Here is a 25,734-nt window from a genome sequence, read left to right on the forward strand (position 1 = left end):
TAGTGTGTACATGGAGCAGGAAGAGTATGGTACCACTGATGGCTGTGTGTGTCATGGGTAGATGTGGTATGTGATCTGTTAGTGTGTACATGGAGCAGGAAGTATGTGGTACCACTGACGCCTGTGTTCATCATGGATAAGTGTAGTATGTTATAAGATTCGAAGAGTACAAGATGATGGTGCCAGACTGGGAATAAAGATTACTTTTTCTCTTGATAATAGAGCAAGGCACTCTTGGTCATTATGGCAGTAAAGGAAGTGATTGGAAAGTGTGCTTGCTGAAAGTGGGAGATGGTTAGAAGATGTTGGAATCAAGAAAGGAGAATTTGTGAGTTGTGTACACGTTGGCCAAAACATAAATTTGAATAAGTTATACTGGAGATAAGTTATCCTTAGCTTTTCTCAAAAAAATGTAGGCAGATGTCACAACACTGATAAAAATATTGTTAAGATTTGTGAGCAGAATAGTCTGTTTTTGATATCCCAGGACTTTAAAGGACCAGAGATACTAAAAGAGAGTATCATGATACTGGCAACATTTTGGTTTCCCGGTTTTGTTCAAGAAACTAACATTTATTTAAAACTGTGTTTTGTTAATACTAGTACCTTTTCCCTTTAGTTGTTAATGAAATTTGCAAGTTTGTTACCTTTGGAAATGGTTTTAATATTACAGTGCATCATGCTTTCAAGAGAATAAGTGATACTAATTATGTGAATTCTTAGGAAGCATGTGTTTCACTTGGCCCTAGTTAGTGAAGTTATAGTAAACCATATCACTATGAAAGGGATATAAAAATAAATTTTGGTTTTATTTTAAAATGAGAGTAGCTCTTATTATATACTGTTTTTTTTCCTTTCTTTTTTTGTGCCTTGCCACATGGCTTGTATGAATAGGGATCGAACCCAGGCCTAGGGAGTGAAGGCACAGAATCCTAACTATTGGACAGCCTGGGAATTCCCTGTTTTTTTTCTTTTTTAAAAAATAAGAAATGAAGGGTCTCTTCCCAGAGACCCAAATGTGATTTGCATTTTTTAGTATAAATACCAATAGAGACTTTAAGGCTATGAAATGTTTATGTGTATAGTATTAGGCACTATGGCTTTTCAAAGGTCATAAAAAGTGTTTTCTTTTTTTCAGTCCTTTCTCTGAAAAATCTTTGGTTTTATCCAGGATGCAAGCTATATACTCATAGACTATTTAAACATTAATATAAAATAGTTAAACAATAGTATGATTATTAGTGAGCAAGACATAAGGATGTAGGGCCTAGAATATTCTTAGGTAAGGGAGAGTCGTGGGTATTGGCTACAAAAATAAAAATATATTTACAGATTTTTGACCCTAGTAATGAGTTAGGAATGTGGTGATACATTTATGTTATCCTTTTCTATTTGGTTTAGTGTTGAGGCTAACTTGTGTAATTATTTTCATAATCTCATGTTTTAAATTAGAGTTATTTAGTTTAGTTTCTTTAAGTTTCCATATGGGTAACACCTACTTGATCATATTTCAGAAAGCTCAAAAAGTCAACACTATCATAGTCGCTAGTTGGTTGAATTGATTGAAAACTGCCCTATACACCTCCTTATGATTTTTTACCTACTATCAGGCATGGTCACTCTATATGCTCTTCTGTTTTCAAAAGAATATTATTCAATTATTTTATTGATTGGTTTTTTTAAAATATAAATTGAAATATGCCATTACTTCCTTCAGTGATTGGACTGACCCTATGAATGGGTTTGCAAATGATATTGCATTAGATAAATGAATGTTATTCTTTGAATATTTTATATTCTCTCTTTTGGCTTAATTTTTTTTATTTCCATAGTTTTAGAGAACTTTTTAACATCTCCTTAGATGAGAGTGGTTAAAAATGGAGTACCCTTATGTTATGAAAAAGTTAATGATGGTTGACAAGTGCATGACTTACTAGGAAGACAGTAGGGAAATATTGTCTGTTTTTTTAAGAAGAAAGATAAAAATTAGTAGAGCCCAGTTTTCATGTACAGATTTTGAAGGTAAAGATTGTGTGTTCTCCTTTTCTTTGGGTTGTACTTATTGTGTAACACCTTACAGGCAAAGAAATTGAAAGAGACTGAAGATATACCAAGTGAACCATCTTTCCCGGACTTTGAGTACCCAGAGTATGATGACTACAGGGCAGAGGCTTTCCTGAACCAGCAGAAGAGGATGGAATGCTACAGCAAGGCAAAAGAAGCTTATCAGATGGGGAAGAAAAACGTTGCCACATTTTATGCCCAGCAGGTAAAGAGGAAAGCCAGTTCTTTTTTTCTTTGTCATTTATGATATCTGAATAATCTTGAAGGAGATAATACTCATACTGTGACTAGATGAAGTTATTCTGGGGAATGTAGATTATAATCTATAAGTGATGTAAAGTAGCCTATTCCATAAGAACTGTATGGTCTGAGAATTCCAACAGTCCCTAATCTCTTTTAGGTTGGATTCTCTCATTCAGTACTATTTCTAAACGGTTAACAAGTTTTATGGAGGAAACCCAGTGGAATGTTAGTACTGACCGTCCCAGGTGGGATTACAGAGGACTTGTGCTTTCTATCATGCTTGAATTTTTAGTTAGGTATCACTTTTCATAGTCAGAAAAATAAAGTTACATTAATATCTTTCAGGGAAATAGAATTTCTACCTAGGCTCATTTGGCATGCATGTGCTCTGTCACTTCAGTCATGTCCGATTCATTGTGACCCCATTTGGCATATTATTAAAAGAAACCTGATTGATTGACTTTTTGTTTTCTTGTGGTTCCACGTAGCTTACTTTTTTATGACTGAGCAGAAAAAGTATTAAACTGGTATTACCTAGTGAACAACAATAGCAGACCTTAAGGGATGGCTTCAGGGGTAATTCCAAGTTGTTAAGAGGGTTGAGACTCAGGATTATCAAAAGGTAAACCACTGGATTCCTTCTTGAGTTGGATGTTGTTTATTCGTGTCCCTCTTCTATGATTTTTGGATCAGAGAATGTGTTAGAAATGATGATCCAGTAGTTTAAGAACTATGTTATTAGTTCACTGAAATCCACCTAAATTTTTGGTGCATTTTTGCATATTAGCCCGTTGCATTAAAAATTTTAGATTAATTTTTCCTTTTTTTTTTTGGTTCTTCTTTTTACTGGGGGCACTGTTTGTTTTCTCGTTGCCTACTAAGTAGCAGATATGAAAAGTGATCACTGGTGGTATGTTTATATTTAAAGGGTAGTCTCCATGAGCAGAAGATAAAAGAAGCTAATCACCTTGCTGCCGTGGAGATATTTGAGAAAGTCAATGCCTCCCTACTGCCACAGAATGTTCTAGACCTCCATGGGCTGCATGTGGATGAGGCTATAGAACATTTGACGACAGTTTTACAGCAGAAAACTGAAGGTAGGACTGTAGTCATGACACATTTTCAATAGAAAGTATATCTTTGTTTATATTGATATAACTTGCAATTCCAGGGAGTCTGAATGTGAAGGCTAACGATATGTGTGCCACACTGATAGATGTTTGTATTAGCCTCATTCTTCAAGAAAACCTTGGGAAGGAATTCTAACTGCCTTGGCCATTAACGTTTTTATTTTCCTGCTTCAGTCATGTTTGTGTTCCTTTGTTATACTGGGCATGTATATATATCAAACCAACTTTTGGGCCTCAAAGGGAGGGCATGGTATAATCTGAGAATTCTCTGGACCTTTCAGGAATATTATACATCTTTGTTGGTAGACATTTACTAGAGCTGTTAGATACTTATTAGATGTCAGTTGCTCAACAGATATTTAATAAAATACAGAAGTAAATAAGGTGATAGCATCTTTATAGAATTATCATAAATTCAGGATTTCTGAGTGTTTGCATTATAATGTTGTGCCCTTCTCCCTTTCTGCTTGTATTTAGTCTTTGCAGGTCAATAGGAAAGCTACTGCCTGCCTCTTAAAATCGTGTTATGTACTTTATATACATTAAAGTATCTTGTTGTTTTATTGTCTTGTTTCCTTTTCATCACCAGATGGTAGCATTTAGGAAAATTCAATCTTTGTAGTACCCAGACTGATACTAGGGAATCATCTAATACTGGGGAATCATTTCCTTTTACCACTGCTAGGATATTTTGAATTCCTAACTTGACTCTCTTTTTATCTTCCATTTTATTGTGGAGACATAAAATCCAAGCCTCAGTTATTCCTTGTGGTTCCATCATACTGATAGCTGTATTCTGTTTAATTTTTATATTTTTATATATATTATATATATATATATTATATTTTTATATATTTTATATATTTATATATATATATAAAATATATTTTTATATATATTTTAGAAAGTTGTATACTATACGTTATAAACGTTTATCAGTTCAACACGTATCAGTTGTATTGTTAGTTAAATACTTAATTAAATATAATTGATATAAAAGGTTGAGAATTCATCTTTTTATCAGGCAAACCATGTTGAAAAGATTGCAGAGTAAAATAAGAACACCTCTGTACCCATGGGTATACAGTAACAAGTGGTAACATTTTACTGTATGTGCTTCTTTATTTATTTATTTTTTTTCTTACCTTCCTGGTGGAAATGAACACTCTTCAGTTTGCATTCATCATTAGTCTATTTATATTCCTTTTGTGAGTTTTAAAAAATGAACAAATATGGTGTCACACTGTATCATCAGCCAAGTTCCTTATTTTCACCCAATCTAGTTTTCAAGATCTACACATCTTAATGGATTTTTTAAAAAATTATAACTGCTGTTTATAGTATTATGTGACCATGTCATAATGTGCCCATCTCTCTATTGATGGGCATTTTTAGTTTGCATATCAACATATATGTCTACTCTTATCACTATCTTTTTTTCCTAGCTTTTTATAATTGAAAAATTTAAAACCCACGGAGAAGTTGAATGAATTGTAGACTGATCAGTCATCAACATTTGGCCACATTTGTTTCTGTCTCTAAAATTGCTTTCTGCTGAACCATTTGAGAATAAGTTTTAAACATTGTGGTGCTTTGTTTTTGAATACCTCAGCATGTTTATCACTTGAGGACAAATTCATTTTCCTACATAATCACAATACATTATCACTTTTAAGGCATTTAACATTGTTAACAAAGTGTTGTCTAATGTATAGGCCATACTTAATGTTTTCTAGTTGTATGTAAAGGTCTTATGTAGCTGTGCCATTTTCTACCCCCAATCCAGGATCCAGTCATGTATCACATGTTCCAGTTGATGGTCCCAAGTCAGTGGCCTCCTGTGATATAGAGTAGTTCCTTTGTCTAATTTTTGTTTTCCATGTCATTGACATTTTTGAAGATTCTAAGTCAGTCGTTTGATAGATTGTCGTACAATTTTAGTTTGTCTGATTGTTTCTTCACGGCTAGATTCAGTTTAAAATTTTCTTGGTAAAAATGCTGCATAGGTGATGTTAGGTCATCCTTGGTGAACTCATTAGAAGACATATATGGTCAGTTTTCCCCTATTGGTGATGTTAAGTTTGATTTCTTAGCTGAGATATGGAACTCTATCATATCAGACTTTGCTTTGTAAATGTACCTTTTCTCCCTTTCCAATCAGTTAGTAAATTTTGCTGATTGATTCTTTGTGACTGTGTGAATAACTGTTTTCATACAGCTGTTCTCATTTTGCCTTATGATTTTAGCATCCATTTATGATCCTTGTCTGAATCAGTTATTTTATTGGTGGTTCCATCAGTTCAGTTCAGTCGCTTTGTTGTGTCCGACTCTTTGTGACCCCATGTACCGCAGCACGCCAGGCCTCCCTGTCCATCACCAACTCCCGGAGTCCACCCAAACCCATGTCCATTGAGTCGGTGATGCCATCCAACCATCTCATCCTCTGTTGTCCCCTTCTCCTCCTGCCCTCAATCTTTTCCAGCATCAGGGTCTTTTCAAATGAGTCAGCTGTTCGCATCAGGTGGCCAAAGTATTGGAGTCTCAGCTTCAACATCAGTCCCTCCAATGAACACCCAGGACTAATCTCCTTTAGGATGGACTGGTTGGATCTCCTTGCAGTCCAAGGGACTCTCAAGAGTCTTCTCCAATACCGCAGTTCAAAAAGCATCAATTCTTCGGTGCTCAGCTTTCTTTATAGTCCAACTCTCACATCTATACATGACCACGGGAAAAACCATAGCCTTGACTAGACGGACCTTTGTTGGCCAAGTAATGTCTCTGCTTTTTAATATGCTGTCTAGGTTGGTCATAACTTTCCTTCTAAGGAGCAAGCGTCTTTTAATTTCATGGCTGCAATCACCATCTGCAGTGATTTTAGAGCCCAGAAAAATAAAGTCAGCCACTGTCTCTACTGTTTCTCCATTTATTTGCCATGAAGTGATGGGACCGGATGCCCTGATCTTCGTTTTCTGAATGTTGAGCTTTAAGCCAACTTTTTCACTCTCCTCTTTCACTTTCATCAAAAGGCACTTTAGTTCTTCTTCACTTTCTGCCATAAGGGTGGTGTCATCTGCATATCTCAGGTTATTGATATTTCTCCCGGCAGTCTTTATTCTAGCTTGTGCTTCCTCCAGCCTAGTGTTTCTCATGATGTACTCTGCGTATAAGTTTAATAAGCAGGGTGACAATATACAGCCTTGATGTACTCCTTTTCCTATTTGGAACCAGTCTGTTGTTCCATGTCCAGTTCTAACTGTTGCTTCCTGACCTGCATACAGGTTTCTCAAGAGGCAGGTCAGATGGTCTGGTATTCCCATCTCTTTCAGAATGTTCCACAGTTTATTGTGATCCACACAGTCAAAGGCTTTGGCATAGTCAGTGAAGCAGAAATAGATGTTTTTCTGGAACTCTCTTGCTTTTTCGATGATCCAGTGGATTTTGGCAATTTGATCTCTGGTTCCTTTGCCTTTTCTAAATCCAGCTTGAACATCTGGAAGTTCATGGTTCACGTATTGCTGAAGCCTAGCTTGGAGAATTTTAAGCATTACTTTACTAGCATGTGAGATGAGTGTAATTGTGTGGTAGTTTGAGCATTCTTTGGCATTGTCTTTCTTTGGGATTGGAATGAAAACTGACCTTTTCCAGTCCTGTGGCCACTGCTGAGTTTTCCAAATTTGCGGGCATATTGAGTGCAGCACTTTCACAGCGTCATCTTTCAGGATTTGAAATAGCTCAACTTGAATTCCATCGCCTCCACTAGCTTTGTTCATAGTGATGCTTCCTAAGGCCCACTTGATTTCACGTTCCAGGATGTCTGGGTCTAGGTGAGTGATCACACCATCGTGATTATCTGGGTAGGGAAGATCTTTTTTGCACAGTTCTGTGTATTCTTGGTGGTTCCATAATGGTGTTTTATAATTTGTATTCCTTCTGTGTTTATTAGCAGACATTCTTTGATAGAGTAGAGGATTTACCTCCCCCACTTGTTTTTTAAATATAATTTTGAAAAACTTGGAGAAAATCTAGAAAACAGCAACGAAGATTAGAAGAGAAAATTTAAGAGCAGCTTAAATACATTATTTAATCTGGAGAAAAGAAAAATTCCTATATAGAAGTACTATAAGGGAATATTTCGTCTATAGAGGATGAATGCATCATTTACTCAATAAAAACTTGATGATTTTCTCTGTTCTTGATATTAAAGATAAAGCAGTGAAAAAGACACACAATTCCCATATTTATGGAGTTTGCCATCTAGTAGAATAGATGATCGTGAATGACTCTTTACATAATTAGCACTGTGATAAGGTTGCCATGTTTCATTCAGCATAAATCCCCACATCCCTGCATAGTTTTTTCTGCCCTGCGTTTTCATCCGTGTCTTGTGTTTTGCTTCTCTTCCATTTCTTTATGTTTGTCTATGTTACCGCTTGTTGACTTTCAGACTAAATTAGGCTGCCTATTAAAAACTTCTGCCAGTATTCCTGTGTATCACAGTATTTATAGAAAGCTTCTTATATAGTTGACTTTTTGCATGGGGGCTGTGCTGAGTCTTCATAGGTGCATGCGAGCTTTCTCTAGTTGTGGCAAGTGGGGGCTACTCTTCATTGTGGTGCGCAGGCTTCTCATTGTCTTCTCGTTGAAGTGGCTTTTCTTCTCATGGGGCACAGGCTGTAGGTGTGCAGACGTTAGTAGTTGCGATGCTTAGTTGCTCCATGGCATGTGGGATCTTTCTTGACTGGGAATCAAACCCATGTCCCCGGCACTGGCAGGTGGATTCCTAACCACTGAACCACTAGGGAAGTCCCTATAATTAAATGTCCATCTTTTTGGCCAAAAATTGAGTCAAAGATAATTATTGAATCATTATTGTATATTCTGCTTTCCATTCAACACTTTAAAAACCTTTTGAGTAAGTGAATAAAGAGTAGGTATTCCTCTCATTTTATAGATAAGGAAACTGATGACTTAGTAAGTTTAATAAAATGGAAATTAATAAGTGTTATTAAGGATACAGAGAATTGGAACCCTCATGTATTGCTGGTGGGAATGTTAAATGGTGCAACCTGTGGAAAAGTTTGACATTCCTTGAAAGGTTAAGCATAGAGTTACCATATGACCCAGCAGTTCTGGCCCCAGGCTGTACACAAGAGAATTGAAAACACACTTCATCCACTCTGAAACTTATGTATGTTCATAATAGCCAAAAGGTGGAAACAACCCACATGTCTATCCACTGGTGAATGGACAAAATGTGGTATATTGACACAGTGGAATATAATTAAGCCGTAAAAAGGAATGAAATGCTGACACATGTTGCAGCACAGATGAACTTTGTAAGGATTGTGCAGTGTGAAAGAAGCCGATACAAAGGGCCACATATTATATGATTTCCATTTATATGAATTGTCTAGAATAGGATCCAATACTCTTGCCTAGAAAATCCCATGGATAGAGGAGCCTGGTAGGCTGCAATCCGTGGGGTCGCTAAGGGTCGGACATGACTGAGCGACTTCACTTTCACTTTTCACTTTCACACATTGGAGGAGGAAATGGCAACCCACTCCAGTGTTCTTGCCTGGAGAATTCCAGGGATGGGGGAGCCTGGTGGGCTTCCATCTATGGGATCACACAGAGTCGGACACGACTGAAGTGACTTAGCAGCAGCAGCAACAGAATAGGATCCATAGAAACAGAAAGTTCATTATTGTTTTCTGGGACTGGAAAGCCAGGTATGGAGACTGACTGCTAACTGGCACAGAATTTCGAGATGATAGAATGTTCTGGAATTAGATCATGTTGATGGTTGCACAACATTGTAATGTACTAAAATGCACTGAATTGTACATTTTAAAATCGTGAATTTTATGTTAGGTGAATTTGATTTCAGTAGAAAACATTACGAGAATAAAAGAGTTAAATAACTTGTTTAAGGTGATACTTGGCCAGACCCAAGATACAGGCTCTCTCTGGAAGCCAAAGCCCATCTGTTCATGCTACCTGTGGTGACCTGTAATTATGGCTGGTCATCACCAGATGGTAGTATTTTTTGAACAGAAATGTGTCCAGGGGAACAATCTGTGGCTCTGTCCCACATTGCTTGTAGTCGTAAAAGATGATGGTCAAAATCAGGGATGGATTATTTTTAAAAAATATCTGACCCTTTTGTGTCTTCCTATTGAAATATATATACCACAACTACCCATGAAACTTTCTGCCCCCAAATAACGAGAAGCAGATAAAGCCTGAGTTTGAGTGAACTCCGGCAGTTGGTGATGGACAGGGAGGCCTGGCGTGCTGTGATTCATGGGGTCGCGGAGAGTCGGATACGACTGAGTGACTGAACTGAACTGAACTGAACTGCTTTGTTCAGATGTGTAGGGAATAGAGGAACATGTTAGATGACACCATGGGGATACAAAATCCAGACTGTAAATATTTAGGATAAATGATCTCATTTTTCCAACAAATCGAAAAACCCTATCACACCGGGGGAAGGAGAACCTTTTAAAAGTTAAGAGGTATATCAACCAAATACCCAGTTATCAAATCCTGGTCTCCTGCTTTGCAGGCAGATTCTCTACTGTCTGAGCCACCAGGGATGCCTTATGAAATATATCAACCAAGTACAATGTGTGGACATGTTTCAACCCTGATTGAAACAAATCACAGTTTTTGAGACTATTGGGGGAAATTTTTAGCCATTTTTAGAAACATTAAGGAACTTTGTAAGATATGATTGTGACATTGTGGTTATGTTTTTTTAGAGAGTCTTTATCTTTTAAAATATGTACTGAAATATTTATAGTTGAAATTATAAGAAATCTGAGAAATGCTTTAGATGAGTTTAAACAGGAATTATAAATACAAGAGCAACGCGTCCACTTTAATTCCAGACTAAATATTGCCTTGGAGATATGAGACTTGAAAAACAATGTTTGTGGATCTGCTCGAGTCTTATGACCGGAGAAGGCAATGGCAACCCACTCCAGTACTCTTGCCTGGAAAATCCCATGGACAGAGGAGCCTGGTAGGCTGCAGTCCATGGGGTCACTAAGAGTTGGACATGACTGAGCGACTTCACTTTCACTTTTCAGTTTCATGCATTGGAGAAGGAAATGGCAACCCACTCCAGTGTTCTTGACTGGAGAATCTCAGGGACAGGGGAGCCTGGTGGGCTGCTGTCTGTGGGGTCGCACAGAGTCGGACACGACTGAAGCGACTTAACAGCAGCAGCAGCAGCAGAGTCTTATGGCAACTTAATGAACAGAGTATGGAATATTTATGGGTATATGTATTTTATGCTAAAGGTCATAACCTCTGCTATTTAAAACTGAGGAGCAAATATATACTGAATTGTGAAATCAATTCTTATTATAAACAGGTTTTTTGTTGTTGCTATTTTATTGTAGCTGTTACTTTCAGATTTATATACTTGATTTTCACAGGCTCATTTCCAAAGCAGGAGCTGTGGTCATTTAAGAGGCTCAGGTTCATTTAATATTTTAAAATCATCTATTTGGAAGACTTTCTTAAGTTAATAATTGATTATCTTTAACAGTAGGACTGCAGTCCATGCTATAATTAGTGGGTTTGCTAATGGCTATTCCTGAGAGTGATAGCGTATAAAGCAGTTGCCTTATACCCCATTTTACTGACAAGAAAACGGGCACAGATAGGCTAAGAAACTTGTCCATGGTCCTAATAAACAGTCATTTAGTGGCAGAGTTGCTTATAATAAAGATCAAAGCTGTCTGACTTCGGAGTATTTAGTAGAGTTGTTGTAAAGATTCTTAGTTAATAAATGTAAGTCACTTAAAGTGATACCTGACTTCATGTGTGTAATAATTGTTCAGTATCATTAATATTATTGTTGTCATCATTATTTCAGAGAGAAATTCTGGTAGCACATGCATGTCTCTCTCCCCACAGAAGTTCCCCTCAAGTCTTTAGGTGGATCAATTGCTATGAAACTTCCAAACTTAAAAGTATAGATGAAACATACATTTAAAAACATCAGTGTAGGACTTTTTGAAGCAATAAATCTTTAAGTCCTCATGAAAACAAGTTTATATGTGTTTGAGTAAAGGTTTGTTTTCTGTTGAGAATGTAAGATAAATTTTAACTGTTCCAATTCCTGTTGTAACAGAATTTAAGCAGAATGGTGGCAAGCCCTATCTCTCTGTGATAACGGGGAGAGGAAACCACAGCCAGGGAGGAGTTGCTCGCATCAAACCAGCTGTCATTAAATACCTCACAAGCCATAACTTTAGGTGAGTATAGATTTCTGTTATTGATAATGGCAGTTGCCATATGCAGATAGTAAACACTAATAGTATGCTCAGAACAATTTGTTAAGATAGTTTACTAAATTTAACCATCTGATTTTAGCCACAAATTCATAATTAAATTATGATATGTAATATCCTTTCTGGATTTATGATGTCTAGTAAGCCAGAAATGAAAGAAAAATCGTTTGTTGTTTAAGTAATCATTTGAAAAAACTATTTCTATCATGAATTTAAAATTTAAAAGAAAATAAGTATATATATATATTTTATATTATTCAAGATAGATTATCCGTATCATCAGTTTAGTTCAGTTCAGTCACTTAGTCGTGTCATACTCTTTGTGACCCCATGAATCACAGCATGCCAGGCCTCCCTGTCCATCACCAACTCCCGGAGTTCACTCAAACTCATGTCCATTGAGTCGGTGATGCCATCCAACCATCTCATCCTCTGTCGTCCCCTTTTCCTCGCACCCTAAGGTTATTGTTTAATTCTTTTGAAAAGAAGTACATGTTTGTGGATTTTGGAAGAATTTGGAGTTCCTGCTAAAATGTGGTTATAATTTGTATGTATTTAAACTTTAGTGGAAATCTCTAGTCAGTTATGAATTTATACATCTTCATAAATTAAGTGCTGCTATTGGTCTTAGCTGGCAAATATGAAATGTCCTTTTTCATTAGGTGATTATTATTCAGTAACAGCCACTGGCAAGAAAAGTCCAAGAAGAAAGGTTTGCTGACGGATAGATTCCCTGAGGAATCCCAGTGCCCTCCTTTCCTTACTTCTAGTTTTACTTATTGCAGCCTGTTTTGTTTATGTCATGTAATACAATGTTGGCTATGTTGTAGAAAGTGGTAGCATTAATTCTGAGCATGAAAACAGATGACATTTTAAGGTTACTTTTACAAAAGAAATAGGCTAGAACATTATCATATTGGAATTAATCATCTGTTTTAGAGACTGGTAGTGTTTCTTTAAATTTCACACTGAGGGAGTTTCATGTTCTGATAAATCAGACTTACCTATGGAAATTTCTTCTTGGTACTGTTATAATGCAGAGAGAGAATGTAATTCAGACATCATCATATCCTTCATACAGCTTACTGTTATTCATTAACATCAGAGTCAGGCTTGAGAATTTTTAAAAATCTTAAATTGCAGTAACTGCTGTTAAGAGTAATCCCCAGCTTTGTCATGTATTTATTTTGACAGTAGATTAAAAAGAACACAAGCATAGATATTAGTCCTTGATTTAACTTAAAGGAGAGTGCTTTGATAGTGAATATTATGTTTAGCATAGGCACTTAGAATTGGTTACAAGATATATTTCTTAATCAATTTGAAATTTTTATCTTTAACTCTTTTTTCATTTTTGCAGGTTCTCTGAAATTAAACCAGGGTGCTTGAAAGTCATGCTAAAGTAAAATAAACATCCTTGACTAAAAAGTGTGAAGGTTTGTAGCTTAAAATTAGTTTTCTTTGCAGTGATTTAGTCAATTACGTAAATGTATGTTTTATTAGTAGTGATGTCCAGTTATAAACAGAAAAACATGATGTTTTTCAAAATTCAAGAGAAGTTTAATTTTTACTGAATCAAATGCCAAATATATTATCTATTAAAGATATTAAAGAGAATTTTTATTGATTACCAGATGTTTAAGAAAATTATCAGCTGTGGTTTTAAAGATTGAAATGCTCTGATACTTTCTCAGACAGAAAATGTTACCTTTATATTAATTGTTGTTTGACATTTCGTAAAGTCTTAAAGGCTTCTATGAGAGGTATTTAAAGTGCTTTGAGATCTAGTAGTAGTAGTAGTAGTACTGAAAGAAAGGAGATCTAACAGAAACCTTTGAGTGCTTTGTGATTTCAGAACAATACAAGAAATCATTTTGCTGTATTCTACAGGAATGAAGACACTCTGTTGCACTTCTGCTTTGTATATGGTTGTGATTGCTTACCTTTTGTTCCTTCTTTCTGGATGTGTACATTTCCTAGAAGTGAAGTTGGGGTCTGAGATTATGTTACAGTTTTATACCTTCCATAGGCAGACACGTTTTCAAAGAAGGAGTGCTGCTGTCTTCTAGAACTACTCCTAGTCTTATTAGCACTGCCTGTGTAAGTGATATTTATTGAAGATAGTACTAAAGAGCTATATTTTGTATTTGAGGCATGTAATTTCTAAACTAGAGTAGATCAAAATCCTATTAATTTAAAACAGATATTGAAAACATTTTTGATATAATCATAAAATAAATTCTTACAATTTAAAAGTTTTTTACCTTTATTTTTAAAAAGAACCAACTTTCTGAAAGGAAACTTTCACTGACATCTTTTTTCTTGGTCAGCTTAAAGAGCCCTGTTAGTATACTTGTCAGTTGTAACTTCCTTTACACAAGTTAGTGTTATAAAGTATAATTTTCCAATATGAGATGCTGGCTTAAATAAATCTGACTTTGGATATGAAGGGTATTTTCAACATACATAGTTTTAGCAAACAACTATATTGATTTTTGATAAGCTTAAAAATTATTTGGACTAGAGGTGATAGGATTTAGGATTGCGCTGTTACTGAAAGAATTCCAAGAAGAACAGACATTTTAATGAAAATAAAATTCAGAAACATGTTTTTATATATCATGAAAGCATGCTTGTAAAAGAAGAGCCATATCATTGAATTTATTTCCATAAAAATATATGTTTGTTACTTAGAATTAGTGACTGGTGTTGAAGTATTATTCACGTTGTTAAGTTTGTGGTAATTTGTTAAAAAAAAATGCCAACAGTTTGGCATATGTTTTTTGTGAGATCTAGAAGAGTTGTATACATTAAAAATAATTCCTTTCAATAACTTTAATTATAAAACTACAACTGTTAATGAAATAAAACTTTTCTGTGTATAAATTGATATGATTTAAGAAATGTGTATAACAGTACTAAAACCTAGAATTATTCGAGTGTGTGCAGCTGCATACTCATTTTCTGTGTTTTTATATTTCCTCATCCCAGTTTAAAAAAAGACATCACTTTTGAGTGCTTCAACTAGACTTTACTTCAATATTAGTTATTAAAATTATGATTAATATGGGAGCAGTCAAAAAGAACAAGAGGTGAGGTATTTTGTGGGCAGAAATCAAATGAAAGAACCTATGTTTTGAACTGTACCAACTCTAATTTTATGCTTTATTTTGGTAAATCTAGGGCATTTCTTCTTAATCATCATTCATAAATATATGGAGAAATTTTGAACATTATAAATGTTTTTGTAAAGTTGTTTAGTACCAAACTGGCTTCTATCCCACTATCTAGCATAGTTTAAGCAATGTAATTATGAAAGAAAATTTTATAATGGCTCTTTTCTTGTTTTGCCTATTTCTAAATCCTGTATGCCAAAGGTAAACAGAGTTTGAGGATTATCAAAGTTTTCTCTTTTACTCATTTCTAAATCCTGTGTGTCAAAACTAAAGATAATGTGGGGCTTATCAGAGTTTTCGTGTATGTTTTGGTATATTTGTGCTAATATATACTTACTAGAAGTAAGTATTCACTTACTAGAATGACTCTTTGCAAAGTTATTAATATTTTAAAAGTATAACAGGTCTGTAATTTTGGAAGATTATAGTAACAATTATATTCTTTCAATAGTCTCTTATCGGTATCTCCCAGGGGGAAGATGAGCACTAATGTGGAAACCACAGGGAAAGTGGGGTTGGACAGAGGGGACTCTTAACAGTATTTTCAGTCTGTTCATTTCCTTCCTTAAACATGAGAAATGGAAGTATTTTGTCTTACATTCATTGGCTGTTCATGTATCTCTATTATTTCAAGTTGAAGTTTCTTCAGTGTATTAGTGTTTCAATACTGCCTGCAATTCTAAGGCCTTTAAATGTGGGACATACTGTATAGTAGAAACCCCAACTTAACACTTTTAAAGTGTCTTGTGTATTATAACACATTTTGGAGAGAAAAGCTAAATAATTCTGTTGGATTGTTTCCAGTCCTTTTTAAATTCAAGTGTTTGTATGCTTAGAAAAAAGACATGTATAATAGCAAGTTTGGTTATTTCTGAGCTGGAAATTGGAAACTTTGAAACTCAGGAAATTGCTCTGACAATGTTTTAACTGCTCTCAATTTAAGAAAATGACAAAATGTATAAAAAAGACACAAAAATAGTGTGTGCTGTTTTTTCCAATTGCTTTTTCATTGTGCAGTTGAGGTGAAGTTTGATAATTTTTCTGTGTTGTGGTTAAATATTGCTTATTTTTATTTACATGGTAAAGAGAAGAGATTTAAATGTTTTGTGTGGCCAAAAAACCTTGTCATTTAAAAAGTAAGTTTAGGTAGAATGTATGTAAATGGTGCTTATTTTTAAATGTAATTCAAGTTTACAGTGTTACTTAATGTCTCTTTGCAAAATTTGTTAGAGAAATAAGGCTAGAACACATCTACATCCTGAAGAGCTTTTTATAACCTCACATTATATGATGACAAATTTTATTGTTTTCCTTAAAGTTGAGCAAATGACTTTTATGGTCCAAATGATGAACCCATTTATTAACATATGATTGAGAATTAACCATGAGACTTCTCATTAAAATATAATATTGTAACTGTCAGTTGGAGAATATAAGATTTTCAAACAGTCTGTTAGAAACAAAATCCTTTTATTTGTACTATAAAGAAAATGTAATTTTGCTGTTAACTCTGTACTTTTTTATTGAAACTGTTTTATAACTTTGCTTTTAAAATTTCTTATGAAACCATTTGCAAATTACATACTTAATTTAATAAAATACTTTAACCACTGCTCAGTGTGAGGATATCCTTCATTTGGTGTGGTGGGGTTAGTGGTTTAAATATTTTGATGTGTAACTTAATATTTCACATGGTCACAATCTCCGCTTCCCTCCTCCTCCCCTCCATTTAAGCAGTTAGGCCTTTCTTCCATTACTTCAAGGGAAGGATGTGATCAGCAGAAAGGAAAATCAAAGGAGTGTTCCTGGCTTTGATTTGCAAAAGCATACATGGTTAGGGACCAGTAAAGACCAGCAGGACAGACAAAAGGATGAGACAGAGGACTTCTGTCACTCCACTCCACCAGGATGACACCACCCTTATGGGAGAAAGCGAAGAGGAACTAAAGAGCCTCTTGATGAAGGTGAAAGAGGAGAGTGAAAAAGCTGGCTTAAAACTCCGCATTCAAAAAACTAAGATCATGGCATCCTGTCCTATTACTTCGTGGCAAATAGATGGGGAAACAGTGACAACAGTGGCTGACTATTTTTGGGGGCTCCAAAATCACTGCAGATGTGATGAAAAGCCATGAAATTAAAAGATCCTTGCTCCATTAAGAAAAAGAAAAGCTTTTCTTTTAAAAGAAAATTAAAAGCCAAGATCAAGCTAGACAGCATATTTAAAAGCAGAGACTTTACTTTGCCAACAAAGGTCCATCTAGTTAAAGCTATGGTTTTTCCAGTAGTCATGTATGGATGTGAGAGTTGGACTATAAAGAAAGCTGAGCACTGAAAAATTGATGCTTTTGAACTGTGTGTTGGAGAAGACTCTTGCGAGTCCCTTGGACTGCAAGGAGATCCAACCAGTCCGTCCTAAAGGAAATCAGTCCTAAATATTCATTGGCAGGACTGATGTTGAAGCTGAAACTCCAATACTCTGGCCACCAGATGTGAAGAACTGACTCACTGGAAGAGACCCTGATGCTGGGAAAGATTGAAGGCAAGAGGAGAAGGGGATGACAGAGGATGAGATGGTTAGATGGCATCACCGACTTGATTGACATGAGTTTGAGCAAGCTCTGGGAGTTGTGATGGTCAGGGAAGCCTGGAATGCTGCAGCCCATGGGGTTGCAAAGAGTTGGACACGAGTGAACTGAACTGAACTTGTAATTTCTAGGGAAAAGTGTCAAATTTTTTTCATTTTTATACCACAACTTTTATTCTATATAAACTATTTTGCTGTCGCAAAAAAAGACTTCCCTGTAGCTCAAATGGTAAAGAATCTGCCTGCAGTGCAGGAGACCCGGGTTTGATCCCTGGGTCGGGAAGATTCTCTGGAGAAGGGAATGGCAATTCACTCCAGTATTCTTGCCTGGAGAATCCCATGGACAGAGGAGCCTGGTGGGCTACAGTGCATGGGGTTACAAAGAGTTGGACACCACTAAACAACTAACTACTACTACTGTAGCAAATAGGGGTCTGCTTTTGAACCAGATAAATGGGTTAGCTAGGTTTATGTCTGCATACCATTATGTCTTTTGACTGATGTCACAATTAAGAATTGTGTCTCTAAAGGATTCAGGTAATACTTTAATATTAAAGCCCTTTGAACTTTATTAAACTCCAAAACAGAATAATTTATGCATTTAGCAAGGGCTTAAAAATATTTATACAACAAGTATTTATTGGACATTTGTTAATAGGGATACCAAATGAGACAGAAAGAGCTTCTCTCCACAGATACTTCATCAACTATTTTGTGTATGGTAATTTATATGGTGGGACACTTTTCATATACATTATATTTTAAGACTCAAGGGAATTTTATTACATAGGTGTCCTACAAAAGCTTAGATAGACTTGCCTAGTTAGTGGCAGAGGTAAGACTTCAACCTGGATTCCGTGACTCCTAGTATAGAGCAGCTGTATCTGTCTTAAGAGTAAGAATAATTGCTGAAAAAGAGATAATATCCTGTTATCCCCAACTGAGAGAGATGTGGCTCCACAGTGTGTGTCTGTGAAAGTCTGTAATTTATAAATCTGCCTTCCTCCTTTATCCAGGAGGATAAAGCTGCTATTATGGGTTTTTCCTATGGCAAAGATAAGTTGATTTTTCTCTTCATTTAAAATTTCAGAAATATAAGGAGTCCAGGACTGATGGGCATGCTCTTTTCCATGAAGTTTTTGAGGATCTAGGATCCTTTTAGCTCATCACTGTAGCCAATCCAAGGAGGGCTTTCATTTTCCTAAAGCAGTGTGGATGATTACAGCTCTAATCATTGCATCTGTATTCTCTTGGAGGAAAGACAAGAGGGGAGCAGTGTGCAAATGCCAGGGGTCTTTTGCATAAGAATTGTGGAAGCTGCCATAGAACACTTCCACTTACATCTTACTGACCAGAACTCAGTCACATGGTCACATCTAGCTGCAAGAGAGTCTGGAAAGTTGTCTTTATTTCATACTACCATATGTTCTGCTAAAATTTGGGCATTCTCTTGGAGGAGAAAAATATATTAAGGGAATGAAGCGTGGTCTCTGCCACATCATTTTTGATTATTGAATGCAAATAATGTGAAAATTAGTTCTTATAAATTTTTTTCAACAAGTCTGTTGATTACTCTGCTAGGAATAACAAAGGAACTCACAGTTTTATGTATTTTAACTTAAATATTCAAATAGTAACCAACATTGCTGATGGAATGGGTTTTCAGTTGATAACTGCTAATGGGATCACTTTTGATCTGGTAACTCAATTGTGGCACCTAGATTAAGTCTGTAAGTTATTTCTAGTGCTACTGTTTAGTTAATATATTTGTATAGTGACATTTGTGTTTTTTTAAACATTCTTTAATCCATCCATGTATACAAGCTCAGTACTTGGTACAGGTGATGTAAAGCCAAGTACACTGGGGTGCATGTGTACATGCTTAGTCTCTTCAATCATGTCCAACTCTTTGCCACCCTATGGACTGTAGTTTGCCAGGCTCCTCTGTCCATGGCATTCTTTAGGCAAGAATACTATAGTAGGTTGCCATGCCCTCCTCCAGGGGATCTTCCCGACCCAGAGATCGAACCTGCATCTCTTAGGTCTCCAGCATTAACAGATGGGTTCATTACCACTAGTTTCACCTGGGAAGCCCAAACTAGGGTAGGGGGATATAAATATGTAAATGTCCTGAAAATTAGAAGCTGTGTACAAAAAATTGTGAAAGCATAGAGGGGAGATAAGTCATTCTTTTTGGAGGTGGTAAACTTGAACTTTATTCTTTTGATTTTTTTTTAAATGACTGTGTAGGGAAAAGGTTAAACACTGAAAATTCATGACTTTTATCCATGTATAACCATACAGTTACACCATTCATAGGTTCTGGAGCACTTCTCTGGGTAATCTTGATTTAAATTTAATTATGTGACTAGTGTAAGATAGGAGTTCAATTTCATTGTTTTGCAAGTGAATATCCAGTTTTTCCAGCACCATTTATTGAAGAGAGTATCCTTTTCCCCTTGCCTGTTCTTGTCAGTTATCATTGGGTTTATTTCTGGGCTCTCTGTTCAGTTCTGTTGATTTCTGTCTGTTCTGATGATTACTATTGCTTTGTTACTGTTTTAAATCAGGAAGTGTGATGTCTCCAGCTTTGTTCTTTCTTGAGGTAACTTTGGCTCTTCAGGATCTTTTGTGGTTCCATACAAATTTTAGGATCGTTTTGTTTCTGTGAAAAATTCCACTGAAATTTTGATGGGGATTACATTGAATCTACATTGGTTCCTCCCTGTAGCTCAGACGGTAAAGAATCTGCCCGCAATGTGGAGACCTGGGTTTGATCCCTGGGTTGGGAAGATTCCCTGGAGAAGGGAATGGCAACCCACTCCAATATTCTTGCCTGGAGAATCCCATGGACAGAGGAGCCTGGTGGGCTACAATTCAAGGGATAGAAGAGAGTCGGACACGACCGAGTGACTGACACTTACTTCCTTACGTTGAATCTATAGATGATTTTGGATAGTATGGACATTTTAATGTTAACTCTTCTGATCCATGAGCATGAGATAATCTCTCCACTTACTTGTATCTTCAGTTTCTTTCATCAGCCTCATACAGTTTTCATTGTACATGCCTTTTACTTCCTTGATTAAATTTATTCCTAGGTATTTATTATTTCTGATGCTATTGTAAATGGATTTTTTTGTTGTTTTTGTGTTCTCTTTGGGTCTTCATTGCTCTGTAAGGGCTTTCTCTAGTTGTGTGTGACAAGTGGGGGCCACTCTTCATTGTGGTGTGTGGTCTTCTCATTTTGGTGACCTCTCTTCTTTCAGAGCATAGGCTGTAGGCCCGTGGGCTTCAGTAGTTGCAGCACGTAGGCTCAGTAGTTGTGGCTCATGTGCTCAGAAGCTGTGTGGCACAGGGCTTAGTTGCTTTGCAGCATGTGGAATCTTCCCCAATCAGGAATTGAAGCCATGTCCCCTGCATTGGCAGGTAGATTCCTGTCTGCTGTGCCACCAGAGAGGTCCGTAAATGGGGTTGTTTTATTTTATGGTGAGATAGGAAATGGCATCCCACTCCAATGTTCTTGCCTGGAGAATCCCAAAGATGGGGGAGCCTGGTGGGCTGCCGTCTATGCTCATGTCCACAGAGTTGGACATGACTGAAGCGACTTAGCAGCAGCAGTACATCGTTAGTATGGAGAAACACAGCTGCTTTTTTTATGTTGATATTGTATCCTACAACTTTACTGAATTTGTTTATTAGTTCTAACAGTTTTTGTTGGAGTCTTTAGAATTTACTATATGTAAGATGATATCATCTGTAAACAGACAATTTAACTTCTTTCTGATTTGGTTGCCTTTTATTTCTTTTTCTTGCATGATTGCTCTAAGACTTCAGTACTGTGTTGAGTAGGAGTGGTGAGAGTAGGCAGTATTGTCTTTTTCTTTTTTTCTTTATTTTTTGCCACTTATGTTTGACTTGTAGGATCCTAGTTCCCTGACTGCTGATTGAACTCCAGCCTCTGGCAGTGTGAGATTTTACCATTGAGCATGACATTGGCTGTTGGTTTGTCATATATGGCAAGAGTGATGACTAGTAGAGACAAGAGAGCAGAAACACATCTATACAAACTACCTTTGTTGTAAAAAATTGATCCTGGGTTCTTAAGGACCATATATGCAGAAAGCTTAACAAAATGCTAGAAAAATAAATCCAGTGGTATATAAAAAGGTTAGTATATCACAACTAAGTGAATTTTTCAGGAATACAAGGATGTTTTACCACTTTAACAGAAGGGGGAGAAAAAAGGAAAAAAATTCATGATTAATTTCCTAGATACAGAAGTGAGATGTGATAAAATTCAATACTTATCATGGTAAAATATTTCAGATAATTAAGAATAGAGAAAAATTACTTTAGTCTGATAAAGAGTATTATGTTAAAAGCACAAATATACTTAAATGTAAAATACTATAATCTTGCCTTCTGAGATTGGGAAAATGGATCTATATGAATTAAAATCAAACTGAATTCCTGTCTAACAGTACACGTATGTGGGCTCCAGAAGGATTAAAGACAGTTTTGACAGTTGAAGCTATAAAATTGTGCATGATATCCTTTTTAAGAATCCTGATTTATTATTTCTGAACATGGGATGAGCCTTACCATAGACTTAATTTTTATAATTGCCATTGGCTATTGTTTTCTACAGTTAAGCATCTCTGAAATCAGTATGCATCTTCATATGGTGCATATGAGGTTTCATTAAGTATCATAAATAGTTTAGAAAACATCTTTGTGACGTAGAGATGGGAAGGAATTTAAAGCCCCAGAAACAAAAGTTGTAAGGCAAAAATATAGTGCATTTGATAAGAAAATTAAAGTTTTCTGCCTAATGAAGAACATCATTCTCCAAGCAAGGCTTCAACAGTACGAGAACCGAGAACTTCAGATGTTCAAGCTGGATTTAGAAAAGGCAGAAAAGCCAGAGACCAAATTGGCAACATCTGTTGGATCACACAAAAACAAGAGAATTCCAGAAAAACATCTACTTCTGCTTCATTGACTAGGCTAAAGCCTTTGTGTGGATCACAACAAACTGTATAAAATTCTTAAAGAGGTGGGAATGCCAGACTGCCTTACCTGCCTCCTGAGAAATCTGTATGTCAAGAAACAAAGTTAGATCCAGACATGGAACTACGGACTGGTTCCAAATTTGGAAAGGAGTACATCAAGGCTGTCTATTGTCACCCTGCTTATTTAACTTATATGCAGAGTACATCATGAGAAACGCTGGGCTGGAGGAAGCATAAGCTGGAATCAAGATTGCTGGGAGAAAAATCAATAACCTCAGATACACAGATGACACTTATGGCAGAAAGCAAAGAGGAACTAAAGAGCCTCTTGATGAAGGTGAAAGAGAGTGAAAAAGGTGGCTTAAAATTTCAACATTCAAACAGTGAAGATCATGGCATCCAGTCCCATCACTTCATGGCAAATAGATAGGGAAACAATGGAAACAGTGAGAGACTTTATTTTCTTGGATTCCAAAATCACTGTAGATGGTGACTACAGCTATGAAATTAAAAGATGCTTACTCTTTGGAAGGAAAGTTATGACCAACCTAGATAGCATATACAAAGCAGAGACATTACTTTGCCAACAAAGAAAAATATAGTCAAAGCTATTGTTTTTCCAGTAGTCATGTATGGATATGAAAGTTGGACCATAAAGAAGGCTGAGTGCTGAAGAATTGATGCTTTGAACTGTGGTGTTGAAGAAGACTCTTGAGAGTCCTTTGGACTGCAAAGAGATCAAACCAGTCAATCCTAAAGGAAATCAGTCCTGAATATTCATTGGAAGGACTGATGCTGAAGCTGAAACTCCAGTACTTTGGCCACCTGATGCGAAGAGCTGACTCATTAGAAAAGACCCTGCTGCTGGGAAAGATTGAAGGCAGGAGGAGAAGGGAATGACAGAGAATGAGATGGTTGGATGGCATCACTGGTGTGAGCTCCGGGAGTTGGTGATGGACAGAGAAGCCTGGCATGCTGCAGTGCCTGGAATCACAAAGAGTTGAACATGACTAAACGACTAAACTGAACTGAAGAACATAATGAGTGACAATAGAAAATATTTGCAATGTCTTGAGTGACAAGGAGCTACTTTCCAAATATAAGAGGACCTCTGATGAAAATATAATAGAAAACTCTGTGTAAAGCCCCAAAGGTCTGTTACTTATTTTTATTTTATATTGTACTATATTTATTTATAGTGTTGTGTTTATTTTAGGTGTATAGCAAAGTGGTACAGTCATATATATATATGAATTAACAAAAGCAGTTCCTGTCTTTTGATGGGGTGCTCATGGTTTATAACATAAATGGCATTATTTTGAGAGAGGGATAACTTAGGTATGGCATTGGGTTTTTTTTTTTTTTTTTCTTTTTGCAGCCTGAGGCAGTTGTAAAATAACTTAATGTAACTTTTTACAACTGTGTATTCTATAGTATTTTTTCATTTGGTGAAATTTTAACTTAATTTTTGGCATTGTGCTTTGTACCATTTATTAAATAAAAATTAAAAAAAATAATAAAAAGAAAATGGTCAGAGAATATGGTAAGGTCATTTTACAGAAGTGTGAGACTCTAAAAGCCAATAAGACTCTAAAAGTCAATAAACAGATGCTCAAATTTATTTCTACTAAGAGAACTACAGTTAATACATTAAAAATGAGATATTCTCTCATACTTACTCATTTTGCAAAATGGGAACCTGGATAATGCTACATGTTACTCTCATGCACCACTGATGAAAGATCCGAAGAACATTCTGCTAATGCTTATGCTTGAGTTAAAATGTTTATATATCCCGTGGCACAGCAGTCATACTTCTGGATGTATCCCAAAGGGATTTCTCCACAAGTTCACAAGAATGCTGGAGTCTGGAGGTAATTTGGTTCTTTGTCACCGTGGGAATGTGAAATTGATGGATAATACACACTATTCAGTACTGTGAAGGATTTAAAAGCAGTGGGCATGATATACACTCAGCAATGTGGACATATCTTAAGAACAGTGGAGTGTGAAAAAAAGCTATGCATCACAATACTGTTTAATTTACACAGTATTACACAATACTGTGCAAATTAAAAATACATATAAGCAACAATGCATGTTTTACAGCAACAGATAACAGTGAAACACATGGAAATACAAAGTTCGCCTGGCGGTGAGGAAAGGATATGGAAATGAAGAAGGTATCAGAAAAGAAATCAATAATATGTAGGGGCCTTATACAGATCAAAGATGATAGTGTGCCATGAACTAGGGAGAATGACTAACTGAACCCTCTGCTATGAAATCCACTAAATACATAACTTGTTGGGTTGGGAGTGGAAGGAGGTCAAAGTCTGCTTGTTTCTAGAAACTTATGCTTAGACATCTTTTGCTAATGCTAACGTTGCATGGTGGCACCAGTGGTTACAGTAATTGAGATTTTCTGAAAAAACACCTGGAATTGTTTTTCTTCTGTGACCTGAACCCTGACTAATAATACAGTGAGGTTGCTCAAATTCCTTAGCCTGGTTAGTAAAATGAAAAAAAGTTATCCAGGATCTTAAGCTGTTTAGATTTTATTGGAAATGTCATGCTTCCCAGAAACAAGGAAAACAGTAAAACGTTTATCTCTTGAGAGACCTGCACTTGGCCGTAGCAGTCAGCAATGAAAGTAGACTTTGGGGTATAGTTACACATGTAATTTTGACCAGTTATGGAAACCATTATCCAAATGGCTTTTGGAAAGTTTCCTACTCTCAGCTTTATATAAGCTAAAATCAACAATCAAGGGAGTCTAGGAAGCTCAGACTTACAGTTTATCAAGAGAAAAACAAGACACATTTTACCTGAACTATCATATTAAGCTAATGAATTGGCTTCTTTTTAGGTGGGTCTTAGTAATACTATCTCTTTAGAGTATAGTAAATTAAAAGATCAGTTGGATAATACTGTAAGGAAAGATTTCCTGCCTTTGATATCCAAATGATGGGTCAGTTTGTTTATCCCCATTAACTCTATAGTTGTGGTCCCATCTGATTGAATGCAAAATGTTCTGGTTTTGTTTGTTTTGGTGGCTTCTACTATCCCAGAAGGATATCTAATACTTAGAATCAGATGCTGAAAAATAAATGGAAATTACCATATATTGCCCAAAACAAACCCAGATACTGGTTCAAGCCTGTAGATCCAACACTCAGTTTATAGGAATTACAGAGGGATGTGTCAACACTG

At 36.1% G+C, this 25,734-nt stretch overlaps 1 protein-coding gene across 10 annotated transcripts in view; it reads left to right on the forward strand.

Moving 5' to 3' along the window:
- The window catches only part of N4BP2 (NEDD4 binding protein 2), a 71,316-nt gene that overhangs the window by 41,118 nt on the left and 4,464 nt on the right, over positions 1-25,734 (forward strand). For 6 of the 10 annotated variants that reach the window (XR_016037439.1, XR_008687123.2, XR_016037440.1 and 3 more), the window contains exons 14-17: positions 2,081-2,269; positions 3,236-3,404; positions 11,587-11,710; positions 13,107-13,182. Coding sequence is in view for 5 of the 10 variants with exons in the window: in XM_055435162.2 (XP_055291137.2) it covers positions 2,081-2,269; positions 3,236-3,404; positions 11,587-11,710; positions 13,107-13,152 (528 nt within the window). In the remaining 5 variants the exon portion in view is untranslated. Of the gene's footprint in view, positions 1-2,080; positions 2,270-3,235; positions 3,405-11,586; positions 11,711-13,106; positions 16,535-25,734 lie in introns of those variants that run through there. The other 4 variants (XM_088836295.1, XM_055435163.2, XM_088836294.1 and 1 more) reach the window with 1 other exon arrangement.

The sequence above is a fragment of the Moschus berezovskii genome, chromosome 5 (genome assembly GCF_049115385.1).
Source record: "Moschus berezovskii isolate FMDL1 chromosome 5, NW_MosBer_1.0, whole genome shotgun sequence".
NCBI classification, from domain to species: domain Eukaryota; kingdom Metazoa; phylum Chordata; class Mammalia; order Artiodactyla; family Moschidae; genus Moschus; species Moschus berezovskii.